The 16,490-nt window shown below is 57.6% G+C and overlaps 3 protein-coding genes across 6 annotated transcripts; 2 read left to right on the forward strand and 1 right to left on the reverse strand.

The window, feature by feature from the left end:
- Window position 1: 1 nt before the first annotated feature.
- Window positions 2–5,681, forward strand: RAB13 (RAB13, member RAS oncogene family). 3 transcript variants are annotated; one of them, XM_047841485.1, is made up of 8 exons: window positions 2–203; window positions 3,415–3,475; window positions 4,259–4,319; window positions 4,555–4,632; window positions 4,740–4,829; window positions 4,918–4,983; window positions 5,085–5,138; window positions 5,316–5,681. In XM_047841485.1, the coding sequence occupies exons 3-8, from the start codon at window positions 4,317–4,319 to the stop codon at window positions 5,391–5,393; spliced, it is 369 nt and encodes a 122-aa protein (XP_047697441.1). In that variant the 5' UTR covers window positions 2–203; window positions 3,415–3,475; window positions 4,259–4,316; the 3' UTR covers window positions 5,394–5,681. The 3 variants fall into 3 exon arrangements, with proteins under 3 accessions (XP_047697441.1, XP_047697440.1, XP_047697442.1); XM_047841484.1 differs by lacking the exon at window positions 2–203 and adding an exon at window positions 1,847–2,122; XM_047841486.1 differs by lacking the exon at window positions 2–203 and adding an exon at window positions 2,135–3,246.
- A 2,891-nt stretch (window positions 5,682–8,572) lies between these two features.
- Window positions 8,573–11,019, forward strand: JTB (jumping translocation breakpoint). 2 transcript variants are annotated; one of them, XM_047841491.1, is made up of 6 exons: window positions 8,589–8,710; window positions 8,799–8,997; window positions 9,172–9,209; window positions 9,406–9,488; window positions 10,033–10,112; window positions 10,495–11,019. In XM_047841491.1, exons 2-6 carry the CDS (start codon window positions 8,915–8,917, stop codon window positions 10,649–10,651), a joined length of 441 nt encoding a protein of 146 aa, XP_047697447.1. In that variant the 5' UTR covers window positions 8,589–8,710; window positions 8,799–8,914; the 3' UTR covers window positions 10,652–11,019. The 2 variants fall into 2 exon arrangements, with proteins under 2 accessions (XP_047697446.1, XP_047697447.1); XM_047841490.1 differs by having other exon boundaries at window positions 8,573–8,997.
- Window positions 10,928–15,507, reverse strand: CREB3L4 (cAMP responsive element binding protein 3 like 4). Its single transcript, XM_047841470.1, has 10 exons — window positions 15,004–15,507; window positions 14,742–14,916; window positions 14,262–14,511; window positions 13,987–14,105; window positions 12,468–12,560; window positions 12,231–12,337; window positions 12,043–12,111; window positions 11,772–11,856; window positions 11,499–11,595; window positions 10,928–11,375 (listed from the first exon to the last, which is right to left on the reverse strand). Exons 2-10 carry the CDS (start codon window positions 14,913–14,915, stop codon window positions 11,182–11,184), a joined length of 1,188 nt encoding a protein of 395 aa, XP_047697426.1. The 5' UTR covers window position 14,916; window positions 15,004–15,507; the 3' UTR covers window positions 10,928–11,181.
- Between the last annotated feature and the right edge of the window lie 983 nt (window positions 15,508–16,490).

Consider the following 16,490-nt stretch of genomic DNA (forward strand, 5'->3'; position numbering starts at 1 on the left):
CGCCGCCTGCGGCCGGCTGGAGCGGACGCCTCCCGCCCGGCCTGCCGAGGGGGCCGCGGCGCGACCCCAGCCGGGCCCTGCCCTTCTCGACTTCCTCCGTGTTCCCCAGCTGGTTTCCTTTGCCATGTTAACACCGCAGGAATGTAGACACGGCGGAAGCCCTTGTCCTGGTTCCCACCTCCTCGCCTACCCTCTTAACCGCTGTGAGGTTTTTTGTTGTGTCCCCCCGGCCTTTCTCCTCTGACGGCGGTCCCGTCAAGTACTCGGGTGCTCCCCGCGGCGAGTCCATCCGTGACCGCCGTCAGGTCGCCCCCTCCCCGTCCCCTCGCGGCCCGCGCGGTACCGCCCACCCTCTGCAGTGCGCGCGCGGGGACGGCCGCGTTGGGACCCGTGCGACACACAGACGTGCCTGGGACAGTGTTTGCTCCTGTGGCGCAGGTACCGCCCGCGGGGCGTCGTGCAGCCTGGCGCCGGTGAGGGACGGGCGCACTTTGTTCTCAGCGCCCCGCTCGCGGCCCAGAAAGTCCCGTGAGGAAGTGACATTTAGGCCGAAATCTGAAGGACGTGGAGTCCACCGTGCGCCTGTCTGGGAGAAGCCAAAACCCGGGGCCGAAGGAGCGTGGCGTAGCTGAGCAGGGGGGAGGCGAGGCGGCCAGAGAGAGCCAAGGGCTGAGCGCACGGGCTTAGTCCAGGGAGACCTGAACCCCCGGGGCTGAGGAGGCCACATCCCGGCCAACGAAAAAGGAAAAGAACGGACAGATTTGTGCCCGAACAGTTCGGGGGGGGGGGGGGGTGTGGCAGCGTGATTTCAAGGACGGGTGCGAGACGGCCCGGCCGGGGGAAGAAATAGGGAAACCGTGGAGTTTGTGGCACGGCCGGAAGGCCGACCGGGAGGCGAGAGGACGCGCAGAAGGGGGCTGGCAGGGGGCCAGCAGAGGCACAGCCCGGACACCGTGCGCGGACGGCTCGACTGGCCCCTGTCGGAGACGCAGACGCTTTGCATGCTGTGTTTCCACCGGCACAGCCAGCCTGTGCCCGGATCGCCGTGTTCCCACGCTCCAGCGCCCCGGTGGCCTCGTCACAGCCTTTCCTCGAGGGATGAGGGCGCGGCCTCCGCTGTGTTCGCAGCATGCGCGCCTCGTCGAAAGAACGAGGCCAGACATTTTCAGTCCCAAGCTCTGTCTTGCCGCACTGGCTTGTCGGAGAAACCGCACACCGTCCCAGTTGGAGGACTGTTGCTAATGAAACCCCGAACGTGTCTCGGTGGAGACGGAGGGAGGGGTGCGGCGGGGCGGGCGGGCGCTGCGTGTTCACTCGGCTCCACCAGGGGGCAGACCCGCCCAACAAGTAGCCTTGTCTTCCAGAGCATCCCGCTCTTTTCAAACGGAGCTGGTCTCCCAACTGAGGGCTGGGAACAGCAACACCGGAATTCGAGCGCCGCCCCTACAAGGTTTCCGTCCCTTGAATCAGCCCCCGATTTTTGTCAGCTCCCAGGGCCATCCCCACCTCCACCCTTCTTCCCGCAAAACTTTCCCTTTTCCCCTAACTCCTCTAAAGCTCGTCGTCCTCTGCTCATTTGGGTTAAACCTCTGGTTCCATTCACCCCAGCCTCCCTGGCCTAAGACTGCCAGAGTGAGATCAAAAGAGGGGAGTGATGGCAAGCCAGACGCTGTGGGTGGGAAATGGCCTGGGAGACGGGCCAGCTCGGGCCCGGGGAGCAGAAGGCCGGCCAGGCCGGGCCGCCGCCGCCGCCGCCGCCGCCGCCGCCGCCGCCGCCGCCGCCGCCGCCGCCGCCGCCGCCGCCGCGGGAGGAAAGGGGTGGGCGGGCAGGGGGTGGGGCCCAGAGGAGTGCCGCCTCCCCTCTATCCCGGAGCTTGGGCGGAGAGGGAGGAAAACTTCCTGGCCTGGGCTCCGGGCAGCTCCGTCCGCCAGCCCTCCGATCCCGCCTACCAGTGCCCGGAGCTTCCCCACCCCTCCCCCGGCTCCCCAGTGTCCGCCATGGCCAAAGCCTACGACCACCTCTTCAAGTTGCTGCTGATCGGGGACTCGGGGGTGGGCAAGACTTGTCTGATCATTCGCTTTGCAGAAGACAACTTCAACAACACTTACATCTCCACTATCGGTGAGCCCACTGGCCATATCCCAGAGCCCCTAATCCTGCATGACCTCATCCTCAGGCTCCCAGATTACTCGTGGCCCCACTCTTTACCACCCCCCACCCCCTTTAGAGTGAGGCTTCTGAACTCTAGCCTCCCAACCCCTGACTCAGACCCATCCGTGGAGCATATCTCTGGATGGTACCCAGCCTCTAAACTGTCTGAGGCCTCCAGGTAACTTCTCAGTTGTGCCAGCTCCTGGGGTTCCTGGGACCACCCTTCTCCCTCACCTCCCCAAATGCACATGAACCCTTCTCGATTTCCTGCTCCACTCCTCTCCCCCACCCCCACCCACCTCCCTGTATTTCCTGTAACCCCTCTCCCTGAAGGCGGCTTCCAGTTCCGCCAGCCTCTTTCTGCCTCTCTGAGTTTCAGACTCCCCCATTGCATCCCCACTGTACCAAATTACTTCCCAGTCTCCCTGCCCCTCAACTTAACTGGGGGTTTGGGGTGGGGGGTGGAACAAAGTGGCCGGGTGTGCTGGAGGATGGCCCAAGGACTGGAACCGTGAATATGCAGTCAGCCAGGCAAGGACGGTGGGAGTGGGGGGACTTTTGGGGGCTCTGAGTCAGCCTGGTGACTCAGGCTCCTCCCTAGGCTCCCAACCGGCTCTGGGGACGTGCCCAAGTTTCCACCAAGAACACTGCCTCCCCTCCTCCCCTCTTGTCTTTCTTCATCTTCTCCGGCCTGGGAAATAAAACGAGGGGAATCTCAAGACAATTCTGGTTAGAAAAGGGAAGGAAAATCCTCTCTATCCTAGTTCAGTCTCAGGAGAAATCTTACTTATCCTCAGATTTCTTGCTTGCAAGCCCAGCCTACTAGTTAACTCACACAGACTGGCATCAGCTGCCTTTTTCCCGGCTCTTCATCCTATATGGCTGGAGCGTAGACGGTGGTTCTAAGAAAACAGAAAGGAAAAGGAATCTAAAAGTAATATTCTGGGGGAGACACAGAATTCTGAGAGTTGTCACCTGGTTGGCTGAGTGGATCCAAGAGGTGCCTTAAGCCTCCCTGCAGAATTTCCATCACCTACCCCCTCGCACATCCATAAAATCCACGGAAAAACAAGATGCTTGCTACCCAAATACAGGTTTGAGAAAAGTCTCTTGGTTTTATACGTGCAACAAAGTTGCTTCCCAAGTGCACCCCTGCACAGTTTCTAGCCCTGCTGCTGCTCCATGCCGGGTCTCCCCTGCACGCCCTCCTCGTCCCTGCAGAGTCTCAGCCTGAGTGATATATATATATGCTCCACTCGTAGGAATCGACTTCAAGATCCGCACGGTGGATATAGAGGGGAAGAAGATCAAATTGCAGGTCTGGTGAGTGAACCCCCGGGACCGCTGGCCACAAACCCTCGTTTACCTCCTGTCACCCTTTCCCTTCCATTTGCCTCATTTCTCTCCCTCTCCCCACAGCTCCTTCCGGTACTTCTCCATTTCCTGTCACCTTGCTCAGACGTCCTTCCATCCCTCTTCCTGCTCACTCAACTATTTTTCAGCTTTCTTGTAACTCTCTTGCCTCTCCTGGCTCCAGAGCATTCTCTGAACTTGACAAATGTCTGCAGGGCTGCCACGTGGAAATGACATTAAAGCAGGTGAGCAGCAAATGGCAGAACTCAGACCTGACTCTGTCTGTGCGCTCCCTGAATTACCTCAAGCCCAGAAAGCCGAAGATAGAGGGCTGGGCTGTCACAGGAAGCCCGGGACTCCGAAGGTGTGCAAGTGGCTGGTGGCCTGAGAGAGGTGTTAAGATGCAACAGATAAGAGCAGGTTGTGGTTCAAGTTCTGGCTCTGCTGTGGAAGGACTTTCATTAGTCATTCAGCCTCTCCAAGTCTGCGTCCCCGTTTACAAAATAAGGACAGTAGAACGTGTCGCACAAGCGTAGGGGGAAGACTAGCAGTGCTTGCACAGAGTAACCCTGCAACAAATAAACCCGAGACCTTGTTCCCAGCCGTCTTGCCTTCTTTTCCTCCTTTACTGTTTTCTGATTCTGTTCCTGTCAGCCCCCACTCTGTTGCAGAAGCTAAATTCTTAGCAGGGGGGATCCTCTCTTCGGAGAGCCGTTCCCTCTGTGCCGCCCCACAAACGTTCCGCCTCTTCAGGGACACGGCTGGCCAGGAGCGATTCAAGACGATCACCACCGCCTACTACCGCGGGGCCATGGTACGGGGTGTGGGTCTGGACAAGGGATGAGGCGGTAGACTGCAGGGTTCTGAGAACCACGGGCCGCAGGGTCGGGCAGGGACGGTGTCAGGGTCATAGTGTGGGATGTGGAGGGCCCCACCTGGACTAGTGATTAGATTTGTGGGTAGGACTTGCAGGGTCACTTGGAGGGGCAGGAAGCAGAAACGGGGGAATGTGGACCAAGGCTCCATGGTGGATTCTTGCCATCTCCCAGGGCATTATCCTAGTGTATGACATCACAGATGAGAAATCCTTCGAGAACATTCAGAACTGGATGAAAAGCATCAAAGAGGTGAAAACCATCCTGGAGAGACGGGGGACTGGGTAGAACCTGGAGGGTGAGGGGGCCGTGAAGGTGAGCTGGACCCAACTGTACTCCTCCTGCCCTTTTGCTCCCAGAATGCCTCTGCAGGGGTGCAGCGTCTGCTGCTGGGGAACAAGTGTGACATGGAGGCCAAGAGGAGAGTGCGGAAGGAGCAGGCCGATCAGGTGAGGCCCGGCTGGGCGGCCAAGGCGAGTTCGGACTCCAAGGGCTGCCGCCACCTTTATCCACCCGTCTCATCTCTCCACCCCACAGCTGGCTCGGGAGCATGGAATTCGGTTCTTCGAGACAAGTGCCAAATCCAGCACAAATGTGGATGAGGTGAGACACACCCCATGCCTGCCCCCCACTCCCAGAGACGGCTGTTAGGCCGCCACCGGCCCCTCCAACCTGCTCTGACCAGTCACTCCTTTCCCCCACAGGCTTTCAGCTCCCTGGCCCGGGACATCTTGCTCAAGTCAGGAGGCCGGAGATCGGTGAGTTGGTCGTGCTGGACTGAGCACAGCTGTGGGTGTGTGTCGTGTAAGGAGTGAACGCTGAGGAGGGGAGCGGTGCTAACACGGCCCGTGAGGGTGGGGCCCCTTCAAACAACGTACAGTCTCAGACCCCGGCCAGCTGTTCTCACCCTGACCCCAGTGCGCTTCCACCTCTAGGGAAACAGCCACAGGCCCCCTGGCGCGGACCTGAGAGCTTGTGACAAGAAGAGCAGCAGCAGGTGCTCCCTCGGCTGAGGACCTGGGCCTGGACGCTGGGCCGAGGGCGGGCAGGTGGGGCTCAGGGGGTAGAGGTGGGTAGATGGCAGATGGCCGAGCGGGGAGCAAATGCAGAAGAAAAGGAGGAGCGTGAGAGGAGAGAAGGTAGAATAGAGAGGCAGGGAGAGGCGAGGAGGAGAAAGATGGCAGGAAGTCAGAGAAGGTGAGGGGCAGGAAGGGAGGGAGGAGGGAAGCAAGGGCCCCGGGCGCCAGGCCCTCCCTGGACTTGTAAGGCAGACAGAAGTGTAAATAAACAGTTGGCTCGTCGTCGTTACCGGATCAGGTTTTAGGGCCGTGTGAGGGGTGGGCTCGGTAATCCCTCTGAAGCTCTGATCCTACCACTCTGCGTGGTCTTTCTCAGCATTAAAGGCCACCACCCACACAGAGTCCCCTGGTTTGGGTAACTTTCATCACCAGAACTGCTCTCTGCTCACCAACCTAATTCCTGCCTCTAAGGTGGCTGGGCTGCCAGAACCTGGCCAGGTTCCTGTGACACCAGGACCTGTGTGCAGCTGTCCCTTTCCTGCGATTTCATGGACAAGAGAACAGCAAGGAGGTTCTCTGAACCTGAGGGGCTTGACATCCTTTCCATGATGGAAATTAGAGGGTCCTTATGGGCAGAACCTTGCCTAGTATCCAGAAGGGCTCTTTCTTAGGCCTTCCCAGGGGAGAGACAGCCCTGGCCTCAAGGAAATAACAGGACCTTGTATTGTTTATCCCATGATTTCTTTAAGCGCCTTTGATTCTGCCAGCAGTCCTTTTAGGTGGCTAGTAGGTGTTATTTTCCACTTTTATAGAGGAGGAAAATGAGGCACAGAAGAGGCTCATTTACTCCTAAGTCTTTATTGAGCATCTAGTATGTGCCAAGCACAACAGTCAAGATAATATAACTTTTGGGTGGAACTTTACGTGATGGACAAGCAAATTTTAACACATACTGCTCCTAAATACTGCACAACAAAGAGGCCAAACTACTGGCATGCCAAAGAACTACCACCTTGACCCACAGCCCCCTTTTGACCCTTACACCACAGTATCGAACAGCAAACTTCTCTCACAGGACCTTTTAACAGGATTAATGAACATATCAGATTTGGTTTAGGCAAAATACCATTAGGAGTGTAATTCGCAGATCTGAAGTTCAAGGCATTTAAGAAATCCCCATGCCTGTGGCGTGGAAGTGGATGGCATGACCCTGGGGACAGCAGCAAGGCTTTCTGTGTTGCTGTTTCTTGTTGGTAAAACACACCACCAGGAACGGGCCTGGCCGTGCTGGGAGGAGAACTGTGGTGTGGTCGGATAAATGTGTTAGGTACCAAGCTTCCACGGGGTGAAGATCTTACCTGGATCACGTCTGAGCTCTGTAGTCAACGACCCAGCGAGTGTAATTTGCTCAAGGTTATGAAGAAAGACTTACATTTCGTGAATCCCAGGAAGAACACTGACTAACCTTCACCATACCCCAGAGCAAAGATTTTAAAAGCCAGTTTCAGTGTGGAGGCTTATTGTTGCTTGGTAAAGCGAGTGGGAGAGCTTTTGACCCTCGCCTGTCCAGAGACATGGTAGGGTTTGATAAGGAGTGACAGCATGCTAGAAGGTTTCAGCCAAGACTTTTCCTACAGCTAAAAGCCACTGGAAAACACCCACACCTACTTTGGTAGCGCACAACTACTGATCCGCACAAATAGCAACGTAGGGGAATGAGCAAGTAGTCACAGAAAAGTAAAGCTCAGTCCTCACGGTTTTTTTGTTCAACTCCTGTGCAGTGGGCTTTCCAGTCTGATGGCTCCTGTTCTTGAGCAGCCAGCTTTACTCCCGATGGGAAGTCAGAATTTATGGGACACTGCACCCATAAATTTTAATCCTAAAATAAAGTACTGTAGCCCTGGGGTCGCGGGAGTAGCTGTTACATTTAGGCCAGGAACGCTTCTTGGGAGAGGAGAATGTGGGGTGGCGTTAACAAAAGTCTGGGGACGAGCCCTTTCATCTTGAGAAGTGGGGGACAGATTACTATTAGTGACCTCCTTTATGTGAATTTAAGTATCTCCTTGAACTCACACGGTCCAGTTGTCTGGGAGGCTGTAGACCTGTGTGTAAAACTAGGATGAAAATATGGGCAGAGTTAGATAATAACTAATGCCACACGGTAAAGCAAGAGTGTGGGTCAAGTGTCTGCGTTCCGGATACATATCCAGGGTTAACTCCATGGGGATGGAAAGCAGGGGTGAATCTTTGGCCTTGGAGCTGAACGTCTGGGGCTCACGCCTTAGGTCTCCCACTCACTCGCTGGGTGACCTTGGACAATCCCTTATACTCTGAGCCTACTCATAAAATGGGGCCGATAACCTACTCTGACTCCTCAGGAATACTGAAAATCAAAACGACCTAAATGTTGGATTCAAAAACTATGACAGTAATGTGACGCGATGCAATTAGAGAAGAAAGGAAATACTACACATTTCATTTCATTCGTATCTCGACAAAAAAACCCTAGAAAATGCACATTAGCATTGCTGTTCTACAGCGAATGCCGAGAGGGTCCTAAAGTCCCGACTCCTCTCTGCGACTTACAATGTCCTCCCCGCACGAGTGACGATCCCATCAGGCGGCAGCCGGGCGAGCTAGGACCCGAGGAGCTCGTTCAAAGCACCAACGCGGGGCGGGGTTGTTGTAAATTAACACGCGATGGGGCTGTAAACTGAGGCCGCACGTCGGGCGCAGAGATTATTAAAAACAACTTAAAAAGTAATTAACACGCGCGAAGGCGACATAATTGATCGGTGCACCGTGGGTCTCGGGAGGAGAAAGTGGAGTGTCGCCTCCCTCCCGGGGCCACCGGGGCAGGACGGGTGTCAAGCGGTAGCTAGATGGTCAATCCCAGGCTTTTCCGAGGCGGCGAAGTACCGGCAGGACGACGCGTTGTTCCTCCCGTGGCGCTGCTCCCCAGCCCAGAAGGGGCCACCAGGCGACAGCCCGGGAGCCACGAACCGAGAAGCCAGACGAGCCTCGCCAGCAGGACCGTCAGGCCGCGGCGCGCCGAGCTCGACGCTGGAAGCCCGAGTCGCACGGAGCGGAGACTGAGGGCCACCTGCCCAGACGACGAGTCCCGGCGGCCACGACCCGCGCGCCTGCGCCGACCGGAAGAGCCGCTGGAGCCCTCCGCGGTCCCGGCATCCCCCGCGGTCCCGGTATCCTCCGCGGGGCAAGATGGCCGCGGCAGGGACGGCCCCGGAGGTGACGGGGTGCTAGGCCGTACGTCCCTCGGCCTCTCCCGAGGGCCGAGCGGGTCCGAAGAAGTGAGCCTACGGCCCAGCCCCGCAAATGCGTGTCGGCTTTTCTTGCCGTGGCCATGGGGACGTCCCAATAAAGCCTTTGCCCTGACAGGCAATTCCGGCACCTCTCAGCCCTGATCTGGAACCTCCCGAGGGCTGCAGTGTCAGCGCTCCGACGGGGCGCGAGGCCAGTCCCTCCGTCCCCACAGGCGCGACCCCGAGCACCCCATGCCTACAGGCGCAGGGAGGCGTAGCCTCCCCCAGGGCAGCCACCTGTGCTGGTTGCTCTGCGCTTTCACCTTGAAGCTCTGGTAAGGAGAGGCTGAGGGCTGGGAAGTGGAGGGGGCCGGAGGATCGCCTCGTCCACGCCCCTGGGGGGACGGAGTCCGGGAGCAGGCTCCGCGGAGGTCGGGAGTTCCCTGTTTGCCGGCTTCTGACTCTTGCCTCCCCACCCCCACCCTTCCTCCCTCCCTGTCGTTGAGCAGCCAAGCCGAGGCTCCGGTGCGGGCGGAGAAGCTGTCAGGTGGGTGCTGGTGTGGTAACCCGACACCCCCATAGTTCTGTTTTCTTTTGACGTCCTCCCCTTACCGGGAGCACAGGTGGGAAGGGGTGGCGCCACGCGAAATGAAGGCTTTTAGCTGTGCTGGGAAGTCGGATGGGCGGAACCTTTGGGGGAAATACCTTCTGGGTCTGGGGCTGGCATTTCTCTCCCCTTTTAGTGAGCACCTCAAATTTGCCGTGCTGGCTGGTGGAAGAGTTTGTGGTGGCAGAAGAATGTGCTCCGTGCTCTAACTTCCAGGCTGTGAGTATCTGTTGTCCCGTTTTTGTCATATCTAGTCCCTCTCGGTTTTACGAAATGTGACTTTGCGTCGTCTTTGTGTTCTTGCAGTTTCAGTGTATGTCCACATTGGAACTTGTTTCCCCCCTTAAAATGTGCCCTTTCCTTTCTAAGTCAATGGCAACATTCACCTAATAGTCCTATTCATAAAAAAGAAAGAAAAAAAGAAAAGAAAAGAAAAAGAAGAAATCTCGATGCCCAACTTGGGGCTGGAACTCACAACCCTGAGATCAAGAATCGCAGGGTCCACCCACTGAGCCAGCCGGGTGCCCCAGTCATGATCATTTTTAATCCAGCAGGCTCCGGAACCTGCCCCTGAGGTGTTCTTTTTAATGCGTTTCTCATGCCTCTGGCACATCCAGCATCCCCATCAGAACCCTTGTTGGTTCTCTGTTGACCACCAGCTTGGAGCCATACCAGTTGGGGACCTGCCCCTTCTGAGTGACACTCCTCATGCTTTTGCTGCTGCCCTTTCGTGACCTGTTCTTTGGTCCTTTTCTCCTGACAGAAGACCACTCCTGAGTGTGGTTCCACAGGGTACGTGGAGAAAATCACATGCAGCTCATCCAAGAGAAATGAGTTGAAAAGGCAAGTACCGTTTCTCTTCTTGAAACCTAGGTCAGCTCCTTTGTTCCTGTGATTTTAGGTAGTTCACCCAGGTCTTTCTGTCCCTCTGGAGGTAGCCTCGCATATTGGAAGGGGGGCAAAGTATGTGAACCCAAGTCCCAGTTCTGTTTCTGGATCACTGGTCCTATTGTGCGGGTTAATGCCAGCTCTGTTCATGACCACACCAGAAAGAAGCCGGATGATATGTTTGAGTGGGATTTGTGTGCGGTGAACACGTTAGAAGGCTTCCAGTAGCTTTCTCTTTTCCCGCCAGATGTGTCTTGGTGGGGCTTCAGTAGAAGGGCGATGAGAGGGAGAGGTTGTCCAGCGTTCCCTGGGAATAACTGTTTCTTCCTGCTCTTAGCTGCCGCTCAGCTCTGATGGAGCAGCACTTATTCTGGAAATTTGAAGGGGCTGTCGTGGGTGTGGCCTTAGTCTTCGCTTGCCTTGTCATCGTTCGTCAGCGACAGCTGGACAGAAAAGCTCTGGAAAAGGTCCGGAAGCAAATCGAGTCCATATAGTGACCTTCTGCCCTTTGACAGGGGTCTTTAGGGACCCTGCCTCACACAGAGACTTGTGCCCCTCATTCTGGGAGACTGGTGGTGGCGTCCCTTTCTGCGTTTCCTGTCTAGATCATTAACCAGCAAAGTAAGTAGAATGGTTCCCTTCCCTACTGTAATTTGGTTTGGGACCGGAAGTCATGGCAGCAGGCATGGAAACGGTGGCAACTTTACGCCCCAGGTTACCGACTACCTGTCTTCTCCTCCTGCTACTTATTTAAAACTTTCAGGATACAATTTCAGCAAAAAAGTTTATTTCTCAGCCAAAACCTCTGTTTGCCCTCAACCCTAACCCCAAAGAAGAAATAAAGTTGCAGATGTATGAAGTATTTGAAATGCCTCATGCAGCCTGTGCCTCAGGGTACAGACATTTAGGACGTCCAGAAATGATTCAGACCCCTGAAGCCAAAGAATTCTGAATGGGAAACCCAGGGGGAACAAGAGCCACGAGGGATCCTGGATTCCTTCTTGTGGCCGGGAAGCAGGTGGGTTCACATCTCTTCTGCATGCAGCACAGCTCCTGTGTGCCCATTGGAGCCTGTCTCCCCTCCCATCTTCTCAAGCAGTGTCCTTGTTGAGCCATTTTCACCCTTGGCCTTAAGTGGCCCCCCCGGTCTGGACTCTACTACTGCGGTCTCCAAACCTTCTGTCATGTCCTTGTGACTTAGGATATTTCTGGAAACCACTGTGGGTGGAGGAAGAAGGGCAGTAATAGAGTGTTCCCTTTGGTGGGGGATCCTAGAGGACAGGACTTCCCTCCCCCATCTTGACTACCCTGAAAAACAGCTCCCCCCTGCCCTTGCCTCACCTCCATGAGGCTGGTAATCCTCAGGCCCAGCTTCCCGGAGACCCTGAAAGGGGCTGACACTGGGCAGGATGATTAGAGCCAGGGAAAAAAGAAGGATCTGGAGAAAACAAAAGGTCCTTTGGGCTGTGGGGACTAAAGGCAGGGAGCCAAGGGCAGAATGAATAGAGAGCGGTTGGAGTCATCAGGGATGGGAAGGCGGGTGTGGTCAGGGCTGGGGGTGTCGGGATGGAGGCAAAAGATGGTGGACGTCGGGGGGTCGGGCAGCAGACTGACCACGACGCAAGTGCTGGTCTGGGCAGCTTTGTCGGAGGTCCGGGCAGCCAGCAGCTGCAGCTGGCGGAGCTGAGCTACCAGGGAGCTGGGGAGGCAGAGTGGAGAGTCAGGGCTCCGGCACCAGCACCGGAAGTCAGGGCGCAAGAACGGTAGCCCTAACACCAACCCCCTCCTGTCTACCTGCCCCCCCTCCCCCCCCCCCGGGGGGAGCTCCCCCCAACCCCTACCTGGGCCCGCCCTCCCCAGAGGAGCAGGTTATGTATGCACTTACACGTTGCACCTCTCCAGCTCCTGGACTTTTTTCTGCAGTTCCTGGTTCTGTGCAGAGCAGGCAGCGGCCCTAGGGTGTGTGGACAGGTGGGACAAAGCTCTGCAATCCTGTGGGCCCTGGCCTGCCTGCCCTGGTAAGGAGGCCCACACAGGGCCCACGGAGAGCTGGACACCGACGTCCAGACGTACCTGCTCTCTAGCCCATCGATGTACTCTTTCTTCCGCTGTCGACTGTCCTGAGCTGACTGCTTGTTCCGGATCTTCCTCCTGACCTTCTTGAGGACCCTCTCCTCTGCCTGGGGGCCCGTGGGTGTCAGTCCTGGGCCCTTAACCTCCCTCACCGCCCCACTAGCCTCTGTGGTCCTGGCTCTTCAGAGGCCAGGATGGGGCTGCTGTGTTGGGATACCCTTTGGGGAAGCATGTTACCTTGGTGAGGGGCAGGTGTGCGGGCAGGGAAACCCCTTCCTGCCCCAGCAGACGCTTCTCCTCTTCTGTCAGGAACAAGGTCTGACAGGGCAGCTGGTGGAGAACAGGAGAGGGTGAGCGGACAGTGGGGGAGGGTCCTGTCTTTCCCATCACACAAGGCTGCTCCCTGCGTGCCTTCTGGAGAGGAATACGTAACCGTGAAGTGAGGAGGGGCGAAGGGGCCTTAATTCAGACGGGCTGTGTCTGGGGCCTCCTGGGGCTGAGAAGGGAGAGGAGAGGGGTTGTGATATGTCCTTTGCCCCCAGGCTTAGGACTTCAGGACTCTGAGCAAGCTAGGGAGGGCCGGTTCTGGTCCCCAAACCTTCAGGATATCTGAAGAAGGCAGGCAGCAACTCACTAAGGTAAGGTTTGCTTAGAATGGTTCGCTTTTGCCGTTAACTTCCATCTGGCAGAGTGCGATGTCCAGTCAGGGTCAACCACCGGGAGCTCCCTGGGGCAGTGGCCCATTTTCCCCCAGGGTCTGAGCCCCACTTTCTAGATGGAAGCTCTGTCCCCTGTCAAAGAACTCCCCAGGGGCCACCAGACTGAACAACTTCTCCTAACACAGTCTGTGGGGAGGTAGGGGGCATCTGGTTAGCCTGAGCCTGCCGACAGAGTAACCCGCAGTTCTGGTACTCCTTGAAAGATTTATGCTTCACTTTGACTTAAGAGGAATTTGATTTTGCTTTTGACTCCTGATGATCTTTGGCTTTTAGCCAAACCATTTTTTGTCTTTCTGCCTTTTCCTGATTGTCCCTTCCTGCTCCCCTGAAGCCACAAACTCCCCAGTGTTTTGATGCGAATGCAAGCTTAGAAGCATCGGACTTCCTAAGGTCCCTCACCCCGATTCGGAGATGTTTGGTGTGGATTCTGGTGCCAGCTTCGGCCAGGCTTGCAGGGAGGCCAGAACCCTTTGCCCACGTTTTGCACACAAGCAGCTCTGTCGTCAGACAGTGACTGAGCAAGACCCCTTCCTCGCCCCCCACTGCAGGAACCAGTCTAGCCAGCCTGAGGGAGGCAGCTGACTGTTGCCCACTGTGCTGTGGCCCTGGGCTGTGGGTGTGGCCGCATGGCGCTTCCAGTGGGAACAGGTCACTTGCTGCCCCACACCCTGTGCCAGTCACCAGCTGGGATCCCAGGCAGCCTGCCCCCTCCATGTCCAGACCCAAGGCTGAAACAATGGCCATGCTGAGCGAAGTGCACATAAGTTCTGGCCTTTCTCCCGGACCCTGTCTCCAGTCTCCCTCACCCCACTTTCTCCTTAACTGAGTCATCGCCACCTTACCCCCAAGGGCTTCTGTCTCCCTTGCCCTTTTCTGCACTTAGAATCACCCATGCCTCCCTGGTCTTCAGGCCCAATGCCACAAAAACTGGGACAAAGAGATTAGCATCAGTTTCCCCCTCCCGCAGCCTCCTTCCCCATCTGTGTGGGTGCCTGTCTTTGTATCTAGGAGTACTGGATCTGGCTGGCCAAACTCACCAGGGTCGCAGGAGGCACTGGGTTTACAGTGCCTGCTCCGGGCAGGGTGTCGTGAGCATCACAGGGCAGCTCGCAGACCACGCAGGCATCAGGCACCGTCAGCTGTGGGCTCCGCTGACCTGAGGGAGACACAGGTGGCTAGGAGTAAAGGAGACGAAGGGCACACCCCCGTGGCAGCAGGGCCTGGCTGGAGGCACAGGCTGGGAAAACCCCTCGCCCCAGGACTAGGGCTGGGCCTGAAAGGCCACTGTCCCCCTTCCACCAGGAACACTGACCTGGCTGGAGAGAGATGAACCCTACAGCTGGCCCAGCTTCCCCCTGCGTCCTCTCCAGGGCCCCTGCCTCGTAGACCACCTCATAGAGAGCAGGGGGACTGGGTGCTTGAGGGGCAGGAGGCCTGTCTGGACGGCCAGGGTCCTCAGATGGATGGCCACTGTCGCTGCTAGCAGAGGCTCCTGAGCAGTACACTTCATTGGGGTCAATGAAAAGTTTCAGGAAGTCTTCAGGCTCACTGTCTCGAAGGCCCTGCAGTACCAGAGGGAGTCTATGTGTACAGAGAATTCCAGAGTGCTATGGGACGTCAAACCTGCATCTGGCCTCTTCAGTCCCTTGTGTCCTTGGACATGGGGATGGTTACAGATCACATGTCCTTTAGGGGCTTGGCCTTCAGACGTCTCCAAGTGGAGGCTGAAGCCTGAAGGGCCCCTCATCACAGCTGCGCCTCCGCCCACCCCACCGGCGTCTCTCCCACTCACACAGCCACGGCCCCCACTGGGCTCCCAGCCTCGCAGCCCCTGTTCTTGGAGCTTCGTCCCCGGGGCCTCCGGAGGTGGGCCGTGCAGTCCCGGCTCCGGGAAGGTCCCTGTTGAGAAAACATCTTCTGGGGACTCCAGCCACGCATCCAGCAGGTCGGGGGTTCGGAAATCCATTCTGCAGAGAGAGCGGGACCAGGGTGAGGGCGCCCTCCCCCCAGCTCCTGGGTTCCCCGCTCCTCCTTCCACCCTCTCCCTGCCTCACCTGCCCCCGGGGATCTCGCCTCCGGCGGCCCGACGTCTGGCTCAGATGAACGGCCCACCTCAGTGTTACCTGTTCCCAGAGGCCCAGCCCGCCGGCCGCCCGAAAGGCCACCACCGCGCTTCTTTCCTCCAGGATCTCGCATCCTGGACCAGCCCAGCCAAGCCCCGCCCCCGGCCTGACCCCGGACACTGCAGAGTGGCTGGCGCCTGGCCAGGGGCCACGGCGGGCCCGCGTCTTCGAGCTGGGGGCCGGGAGGCTAGGCGTCCGCAAACCGGCCTTGAGCAAGACACAGACAGCCTCGCCCTTCGGGCCCCAGTTTCTGCCAGCGACAGCGAGTCTTCCTGAGGGTTTGGACGGGCTCCTCAGGGAAGGACGGCGATGGCTGTGACCGGAGCACACCAAGTGCCAGCTCTCCGGCCGTGAGTTGCGTAAGACGAGAGCCCGGCAGGGTGAAGACCAGACACTGTGGGAAGGCCGCAACCCGACGGCCCGAGTCTCGCCAAGGGTTCCCCTCCCCCGCTCCGAGGCGCTCTTTCCACTCTGGACTCTGATGGGACGCCAGAGGTTTGAAGGGCAGGGTATCGAGCCAATGGGAGCGCCGACTCGAGGCAGGCTGCTCCCCGGGTGGCCAGAGGGCTGCCGAGGGGGCGGGGCACCGCGGAGGCGGGAGGGAGGCCGCGGGCGGGGCCGGCGCCGGGGCCGGGGCCGGGGCCGGGGCCGGGGCCGGGGCCGGGGCCGGGAAGCAGGGCGGTTCCGGGGCCGCGGCGGGAGCGGCTGCCTGGCTCCCGGGCCCAGGTTCCGAGCCGGGCGACGGGGAACGACCTGTCGGCCCAAGTAGGAGCTCTGAGCGCGCGGAGAGTGGCGCAAATCCCGTCTGCGCGCCGGGCTGCTGAAAAAGAACAGCGGCTGCACACGCATACTCGTTGGACTGTGGGCCAACGGAGGGTATAATTACCAACAGCATTCGTATAGTTTACAAAATGTTTTCATAAACGCTGTTCTCGCATTTAATCCACAACAGCCCCGAAGGAGACAGGGCAGGTAACCTTTCCCTAACTTCACCGACGAAGAGACAGAGATCCATGATTGCAACGTAGCAATACCGAAGCTCAGGATTGTTGGCCTCGTGACTGAAGGGCCAGGAATTCATTTCAAATTTAGCAATGGAGCTACAATGGAGCTGCAGCTATGATTTTTGTCTGCCTGCATCCCCAGTAGTGCTTCGGAAAAAGGGTAGCTCCCTGAGAAAAGCAGGACAGTTTGGGGTGTGGATCCAGATCTCAAACTGATATTTCTCATGAAAATTGGAATGTGCTGAGGGTAAAAACAGGAGCAGGATCCATAGTTATCGAGTACCTATTAGACGGTCAGGCGTTTCCATATCACTCAGAATTCTCATAGCAAGTCATAGCTGGAAGAGAGAAGTTACTTTCTCGAGGTTACTCTGTAAGTAGGACCAAGGTTTGGACGCCTGAACCCATGTTCTT

This window comes from Prionailurus viverrinus, chromosome F1 (genome assembly GCF_022837055.1).
Source record: "Prionailurus viverrinus isolate Anna chromosome F1, UM_Priviv_1.0, whole genome shotgun sequence".
Classification (NCBI taxonomy): domain Eukaryota; kingdom Metazoa; phylum Chordata; class Mammalia; order Carnivora; family Felidae; genus Prionailurus; species Prionailurus viverrinus.